Genomic DNA, 8,909 nt, shown 5'->3' on the forward strand with positions numbered 1-8,909 from the left:
AATTTCAAACTTGCTCTATTAAAGTTAAACAACATAATTTAGAATTTTTAAACCAAACTAAAAATATTCCTGTGGTTCTACCGAGTTCCCCAATTAAGATATAAAGCAAATAGAAGGGTTCACGAATTATGACCGGACATACAAACAAACAATGGAGAAAACTTCTTTTTATATATATAAATGTTGATGTTGTATAAGTTTTTAACCAACTATCTATCTATCTAATTGGCAAATGTATATTGACTGCAGGCAGCAAAGTTTAAGCCTCATGCAGTCATGAAAACTCAGCCAACCAGTCAACTATTATTTGGGGAATATTTTGTTAATTTGTGGCGCTCCGTATCTCTTTAGCAGAATTTTACAACTATATGGGTGTCTTGGGCGGCCCTGCCTGATAAGTTCACAGTGATTAGTGAAGTGCATTCCTTTGGTTCGTTTTTGATCTTATTTGTCTTATTTTTTGTGTATTATAATTTGGCAAAGTGTAAGAAAAGCAATTGTTTAATTCTGAACATCCCTGCAAACATTTAGTCTCCGACGAGCGGGAGAAGGCAGGCCGCCATAAGCCATAACATTCTCCCCTTCAATGCCACATAATATCTTTTTTGTCTTCTGGCAGCCATGAACCACAACCGTACGGTCTTCCATGCCACAGCATTTGAGTCTTCAGGCAGTTATTGCGTTATCAGATGATAAATTTAGGGCATTCCAATTTAAATTTTTAAAAATCCTGCCGCATTAATTACGCGAATGATTATACATTTAAGAAATTTTAGAAGTTTATTAAAGATCTATGAACTGTGTGTTTAGTTTGTAAACTGCTTTACATTATACAAATAAAATTTTACATCATTTTACACATTGTGAGCACCGAGACAAATTGTTTGGGTAGTCTAAATAATAGGAAAAGAGTAAATTCACAATATTAACTCTCATTACCTGCGCGTTACAGATTTCCTTTGAGTATGCTATGGTGCATCATTTTTATTGTTCATAATGTTTTAAAAAAATAAGCCATTTTAGAGGAAAGATTGAATTTATTTTTTGGGAAAATAAATTTTGCAGTTTATGTTAAAAGGAATCGTCATCATTTCAATTTAAAACTTAAATATAAAGTTCTTTTTATACATCTCCTTTGCATGACGTCGCTGGATTTTTGAAAATAAAAATTTCAATGCGTAAGTTTATTATTTACAAAGGTAATATCTGCCTGAAGACTCATATGCTGTGTCATGGAAGACCGTACGGTTGTGGCTCCTGGCTGCGGGAAGACAAGAAAGCTAATAAATGGCATGGAAGGGATGTAGCTTATGGCCACCTGCCTTCCCCGCTCCTTCGACAAACCGATGTCGATCATATAATGTCCAGAATTTGTTACCCGACATCTTCGCCATCGGCGGATAGAATGCTTTCTGACAGAAAATAAAGGAAAAAATGAACATGTTATAACGATCATTTTATTATAAAACCATTAAAAAGTTTAATAAAACAAACCTTAACTTATGCCAGTTTTGAAATTTTGGAAGTTTAGAGACAACTTAGTTTTATTTGATTTTCAATATCGAGGTGCTTGGAATATACATGGTAGGACTCGTAATACTGTGGAATAAGAAGACGATATATAAGCATTTTTCGTGAAATTGTAGTTGCTGTCATATCACCAGAAGCTTGAAACTAAAATTATTATAAAAAGTGTGGTTATGTTTTTCATCGATCATTTTAAAATCATAACTTAAGTCTGAAAGATATGTTTACTTATTTCACAGTTTTATGGATATAACTGTATCATAGGCTCTTTTAAACATTAATGGAAGTGTTCGCGAAAAATGAAAGGGGGTATAAGGCTTACGGCGAGAAAGGATTGCTTTTGATCGCTACTACTCTTACCTTTATCTGTTGCGTCTATAAGGAGAAAATTGTTAAAAACTACTTTTACTGAAGAATGTAGCGTCCATACAAATTCAGAAAGTTGCAATATTCAACTCGGATCGTAAAAAATCAATTTAATTTCAAACAAATAATTCAAATATTACAACCTATAGTCATCGATTATTTTTCGACGCATTCGTAAATAGTTAATATTTAGTATTTCTTTGTATATAGCACTTAAAACGCCGAAATAGTCGGCTGCCAAATGTCTTTGAAAGAAATATACAGTAATTGAAAGAAAATGGTACAGTAGTTTAAAGAAGTGAACAGTAATCTAAAGAACTGTACAGACAGAAGTTGAAAGAATTTTACATCGTAATTGAAAGATTTGTAGAGTAGTTGAAAGAATTTTAAAGTAGTTGAAAGAAGTGTACAGTAGTTGAAAGAATTGTACAGTAGTTGAAAGAAGTGTACAGAATTGTACCTATAGGTTAAAAATGGAATATGTCTGGTTGGATGTATCAAACTACCTACAAAAGGGATTTCGGCTGGAACACACATAAACAAAGGTAGTGATGGCCATCGTTTAGAGACATTTAGGCTTTTATTTCATTAAAATTGTAAAACAAAATGTGAGCTATTTATTAAACTGCAAAATCGTTTCTTCGATAAGTTTGCTTTCATTACATTTTGCGAAATTTTTTCTATAATAAAAGATATTGCATAATGTAATAAAGAAATCTTGTCTAGCATGCAATTTTGAAATAGAATTTACATCTCAAATTCTTGAGTCTTTAAAAGTCTAAAAACTTTGAATATTCTAAAACGGACCTTAAAGCGATGCTCATCAGCAAACAAAAGTAAACATGTGTTAAATTTACGTTTTTTGAAAACAAAATTGGTTAAATGTGATGTTTTGAGAGTTTTATGGACTTTTAAAAAGTTCCACAAAAATCAATTATCTATCATTTCAGGACTTGGCTTTCAAATATTCTGTAATTTCAGAGCATGGTTCTCAAATATTCTGTAATTTCAGGACTAAGTTCTCAAATATTCTGTAATTTCGGGGCTTGGTTCTTAAATATTCTGTATTTTCAGGGCTTGGTTCTCAAATATTCTGTAATTTCGGGGCTTGGTTCTTAAATATGCTGTGATTTCAGGGCTTGGTTCTCAAACATTCTGTAATTTCAGGGCTTGGTTCTTAAATATTCTTTATTTCCAGGGCTTGGTTCTCAAATATTCTGTAATTTCAGGACTTTGTTCTCAAACATTCTGTAATTTCAGGGGTTTGTTCTCTAACATACTGTAATTTCAGGGGTTGGTTCTCAAATATTCTGTAATTTCGGAGCTTGGTTCTCAAATATTCTGTAATTTCGGAGCTTGTTTCTTAAATATTCTGTAATTCCAGGGCTTGGTTCTCAAATATTCTGTAATTTCAGGACTTTGTTCTCAAATATTCTGTAATTTCAGGGGTTTGTTCTCAAACATACTGTAATTTCAGGGGTTGGTTCTCAAATATTCTGTAATTTCGGAGCTTGGTTCTTAAATATTCCGTATTTTCAGGGCTTGGTTCTCTAACATTCTGTAATTTCAGGGCTTTGTTCTCAAATATTCTGTAATTTCGGGGCTTGGTTCTTAAATACTCTGTATTTTCAGGGCTTGTTTCTCAAACATTCTGTAATTTCAGGGCTTGGTTCTTAAATATTCTTTATTTCCAGGGCTTTGTTCTCAAATATTCTGTAATTTCAGGAGTTTGTTCTCAAACATACTGTAATTTCAGGGGTTGGTTCTCAAATATTCTGTAATTTCGGAGCTTGGTTCTTAAATATTCCGTATTTTCTGGGCTTGGTTCTCTAACATTCTGTAATTTCAGGGCTTGTTTCTCAAACATTCTGTAATTTCAGGGCTTGGTTCTTAAATATTCTGTAATTTCAGGGCTTGGTTCTCAAATTTTCTGTAATTTCAGACCTAGGTTCTCAAGTATTCTATAGGGCTTGGTTCTCAAACATTCTGTAATTTTAGGGCTTGGTTCTCAAATGTTCCAAAAATCTCTAAAATCTGGAATAGGCAACAAACTCTTGCAATTAATGAAGACGCATCTATCGGCATTAAATCTAAACTAAGCAGTAGACCTAGTTCAGGCAGTAGGCCTGGGTTAAACGGTAGGCCTGGTTCGGGTAGTAGGCTTAGATCAGACAACAGGACTGAAGAAATTGAAGTAAAAGAAACATTTCCCCAATCATTGGCATTTACAGTGGATGATGAATTATTAGGTAATTTAAAATTTCTTAACTTACCTCTCATTATCAGATTCAATCCTTGATTTACAACAGTACCTATTAAATCTATATCCGAGTAACAATAAGAAAGAAATTCTGTGAATTCGTGTCCGAAACGCGTTTTTATAGTGCAATTGAAAATTAGAAATTTTAGACATAACAAGTTTTTAGTGCTGCCGCACTATTAGGAAAAGAAAGTTTTTATTCTTCAAAAAATGTGTTCTTAAAAAAATGATTCGACAGAATAAAGATTTATTCTCACAAATATATATTAACAACATCCTGTTTTAGAGGAGTTGATACGCAATGAAGAGGCAGGGGATGATAGGTAAAAAATATGTTTAATTTTTATTTCAAGAAAATGGAAAATCTTAAATCTTTCATGCAATGCATCACCATGATTTTAAAACAGAAGAACACCATACGGCTTGATTTCCGTATTATCCAGATCATAGGGATTAACTTCCGTATTATCCAGATCATACGGATTAATTTCCGTATTATCCAGATCATACGGATTAATTTCCGTATTATCCAGACCATTCGGATTAATTTCCGTATTATCCAGATCATAGGGATTAACTTCCGTATTATCCAGACCTACGGCTTAATTTCCGTATTATCCAGACCTACGGATTAATTTCAGTATTATCCAGACCTACGGATTAATTTCCGTATTATTCAGACCTACGGATTAATTTCCGTATTATTCAGACCTACGGATTAATTTCCGTATTATTCAGACCTACGGATTAATTTCCGTATTATTCTGACCTACGCATTAATTTCCGTATTATTCTGACCTACGGATTAATTTTATTCCTCTTCAATATGCTGCGGTGTTCATGCCCCGCATGATTTAGGGATCAAGCATTGATCCTCAAATCTATAAGTGCCCAAATTTGATATTGAGATCAAGTTTTCTAAATTAATATTGAGAAAATTTAAGTTTGTGGCAAAGACTATATTCCTTTGACCTTTAAGGGTTACAAGCAGTGTTTTCTGTAAGGCCTTAAAAAATGAACTCTAGAATAGAATTCCATTATGAAAAGTTTATGGATAGTTGGAATTGAAAAAATTTGTTTTAGAAAATCTGATTGTTTATTAATTTTGTTAAGTTCTGATGACGATGATAGAGAGGCCGAAGGATCCCAGCCTCAGCGCAGGGTCAACTGGAGTCCTCAGCTGGTCAACACCTCAGGGTCAGATAGACCATTCTCTTCTACTTTAGGGATCAGAATTGTGGAACTTATCAGAGACGGTTCAACCATGTATCCATGATAGCTGGTTCAACTTAATGTTTATAAATTTTGACATATTCTAGAGACTGAGAGCCGATTTCTGATTCAGCCAATAGATTGATTAACTTCAGCTAGAAGCTTGTGTTTGTCTGATTCAGCCAATAGATTAATTAACTGCAGCTAGAAGCTTTTGTTTGTCTGATTCAGCCAATAATTAATTAACTTCAGCTAGAAGCCTGTGTTTGTCTGATTCAGCCAATAGATTAATTAACTTCAGCTAGAAGCTTGTGTTTGTCTGATTCAGCCAATAGATTAATTAACTGCAGCTAGAAGCCTGTGTTTGTCTGATTCAGCCAATAGATTGATTAACTGCAGCTAGAAGCTTGTGTTTGTCTGATTGGTTGGACGTGTCGGCGAAATAATCAGAATCTAACTTAACATTAGGGTATTCACAATCTTTAACTTTTAATGAGCCTCCGCCAGTGAACATTTATTAGTAGTTGAACTGGCGTTTTGTAGTTCACCGAGATCTTTCCAATTCATAAAATTCTGTCCTGCAGGAGTAGCTAGACCACTGTCATCTGCTCCTGGCGTAAAGGGGAAGTTTGTTTACTGGAATACAGACCAAGAAGGAACTAATTTAGAAATCAAATCCATTATACAAAAAATAGATATTTTTGGTGTTTTTAATTTATTATCTCCAATTTATCAAATTGTTTATTCGTTTATTAGCAAAGGAATGGAGTCTTTACCACAAACTCTGATTTTCTAATCCCTATATCTTTGCAACCCAATGGCGTAGACCTTCGATTTTTCAAACTCTGATTTCTGTTAGATGAAATAAACTAAGTTTAAATTTCAAAGGTTTACACCATCAGGTTTGAAATATATTGGGATTAGAAAATTTGAGTTGGTGGCAAAGAATCAATTCCATTACGTTTCAGATTATCAATAAAAGGTTTGTTTATTTATCTAGTTAAACTACAATTTATTGGTTTTTAAGAAAATGCATTTAAACTCAGATTTCATTGATTTTGAATTAATTTAGAGGCAAAAAGTTGTCCACCCCCTCATCTAAGGAATTATCAATAAAAATGCATTTATCTAGATTGTCAAGAATAAAAAATATTAAATCTGAGGAGAAATCATCATCATTGGAGTACTATCGGAAACACCCTTTTATCGGAGACCTCCATGACCTCTCACTATCATCGAAGACCTGATGAAAATCCAGAGGGTTGGAATAATTCTATGAAAAGATTGGGGTTTCGGATGAAAATCTGGTGGGTCATGGTGTTTCCTTTAGTAATAAAATAACGTTGATTTCTTCCCAGAATACGAAATTAATGACTTCTAAACTATCGACACGACAGGAAAGATTTGAAAAAAATTAAAAATAACATTTTTCAATTTTAATTTGATTTTTCTTCCAAATGACCCTTCCTTTTATTTCTTTCTTTCAGTCTCGGGGGTTGAAATGATTCAATTTTCGATTAAAGGACTAATGACTATATGTGTAATTTCAAGGGGACCCTTCAGGCAAAGATGACAATGCCGGATTCACAACCGATTCCTTTAACAGCTTTGTCTGATCAAGTATGAATTAGATATTAATGTTAATAATTTCAAATACTAATTTTTTTCATTTTTGGTTTCTATACAAAAGTGGTTTACTCATTTCTATTCCACGGAAACATAGGAATTATAAAAATTAGATTCGTCAAGAAAAACGAAAATTTCTTCGACATTTTTATCAAATAAAGGTTTCAAGGGTACCATTGTGACATCTTTGTATAAAGAGAGTAACTTGAAATTAAGCTTATAGTCCCTTTATATTCCTTATAATCCCTTTTTTATTTTTATTTTTACTTTTAACATTTAAATGGGGGAATATTAAAGCTTTATAAACTCCCCTTTCATATTTATAATTAATTTATTATTTTCTTTCATCATGCATTTTTATTTTATTATGATAAGGGGACGGACCAGGCATAGATGTTCAGATTGCGCGAGGGGTAAGGATATTTATGAAACTATAATTTATCACTCATGTTCACTTTTAGTAAATTTCATTATAGTCGTGCTATAAAGTAATCATAGTGCTGTAATATTTAATTTACTGTATATTATAGCAAGTTGCTATTGATTTCTGGATTTTCTCCAACAAAGTTAGAATATTTCTAAAATAATTTTTCTATTTCTCAGTAAAGGCAAATTGAAATTAACTTAAATTTTTATTTCTGCTTTGTTATAATTATTTACAATTATTTTACAGGGAAGTTAAGGGAAATTTGCTTTACTAAGAGTCCCCAAGCGAAGAAAGTTCCCAAGACCAATTTTGTCTAGAGCGCAGCGAGGAATGTTTTGTTGACAAAATTGGTCGAGGGAACCCGTGTGTTAAGTAAAATTTTTTTTCTCGAAAAAGTAGTTGTACACAATTTTATCGTCTTTCGAGATGAAAATGCGCGAATATTTTCCTGAAAACTTCGCAGAGCGGGTGGTTATTTTACATAACTGTCCCAAGGAATGTTAAGTGACTTAACCTCCCTCTGTTGGGGGAATGTTGGTAAAAGGCGGTAAAAAGGTTTATCATGTTAAGGGCGTATATCATGTCTAGAAATAATAATTGCGTCAAGACAAGTACACAAGCATTTTAAAAATGATCTATAACACTATCATTTTGGCAACGATGGGGTATAAAGTGCTTGGACTTAAAATGTATAAGAGGTTCTCACCTTATTTCCCAACGTAAAAAAGATTTTTTTTAAATCACAGGAATAACCTTCTTTAGTCTAGTGTGACTATTGTCCATATCTTTTACATAGAATTAATAATAATAATTCAAAATGTTAAAAAATATTCTATTACAGATGATAACGAAGGTGAAAAATCAACAAAATCTAGGTAAATAAATATTTGGTTCAAGAGAATGTATGCAAAATTTAAAGAAACCCTCGATTTTCGCCTGAATGTCATGAGTTATCCTTCATCTTCTTATCAAAAATTGACTATTTTCTTCGCAACAATATATGGAAGAAATTAGATCAAAGGGCCTGTAAAGGAAAAATTAAAGGCGGTATAGGATGAAACCTGAGAATCTCAGGAGTTGAACGATACCTATAAGAAGACATTTATCTGATCTTGCTGTCTCGAGACATTGACATAAAACTGTGTCAAAATTATACCAAAACGTATATATGTCAGATATACGTCCGTATCACGTGACCAGAACTCCCTCCAATGGCAGTGCAGTATACTGGTCACATGATACAGACGGAGACACGTGACAATAATACTGCAATGCCACTGGTTGGAGTTCTGGTGACATGTTCCGGACGCATAAATAATATTTTTAATTAAATCTATTAAAAATGAAAAAAATATTAAATTCAAATAATAAAAGGAGCAAACTTGAGTTTCTTAGGCTCCCCTGGGATATCGTTGTTTTAAGATTAGTTGCGTATTTGTTGAATATGATCTGTTCAATACTACAAATCTTAAACAAAATCTTACATATATA

The 8,909-nt window shown here is 32.8% G+C and overlaps 1 protein-coding gene across 1 annotated transcript; it reads left to right on the plus strand.

Moving 5' to 3' along the window:
• The first annotated feature begins 2,321 nt into the window (after nt 1–2,321).
• On the plus strand, nt 2,322–8,598 carry LOC111709046 (uncharacterized). Its single transcript, XM_023482628.1, has 8 exons — nt 2,322–2,438; nt 3,892–4,142; nt 4,440–4,476; nt 5,267–5,379; nt 5,950–6,021; nt 6,438–6,468; nt 7,367–7,404; nt 8,260–8,598. Exons 1-8 carry the CDS (start codon nt 2,374–2,376, stop codon nt 8,295–8,297), a joined length of 645 nt encoding a protein of 214 aa, XP_023338396.1. The 5' UTR covers nt 2,322–2,373; the 3' UTR covers nt 8,298–8,598.
• Nucleotides 8,599–8,909: the final 311 nt, after the last annotated feature.

The sequence above is a fragment of the Eurytemora carolleeae genome, unplaced genomic scaffold (genome assembly GCF_000591075.1).
Source record: "Eurytemora carolleeae unplaced genomic scaffold, Eaff_2.0 scaffold853, whole genome shotgun sequence".
In the NCBI taxonomy this organism is placed as follows: domain Eukaryota; kingdom Metazoa; phylum Arthropoda; class Copepoda; order Calanoida; family Temoridae; genus Eurytemora; species Eurytemora carolleeae.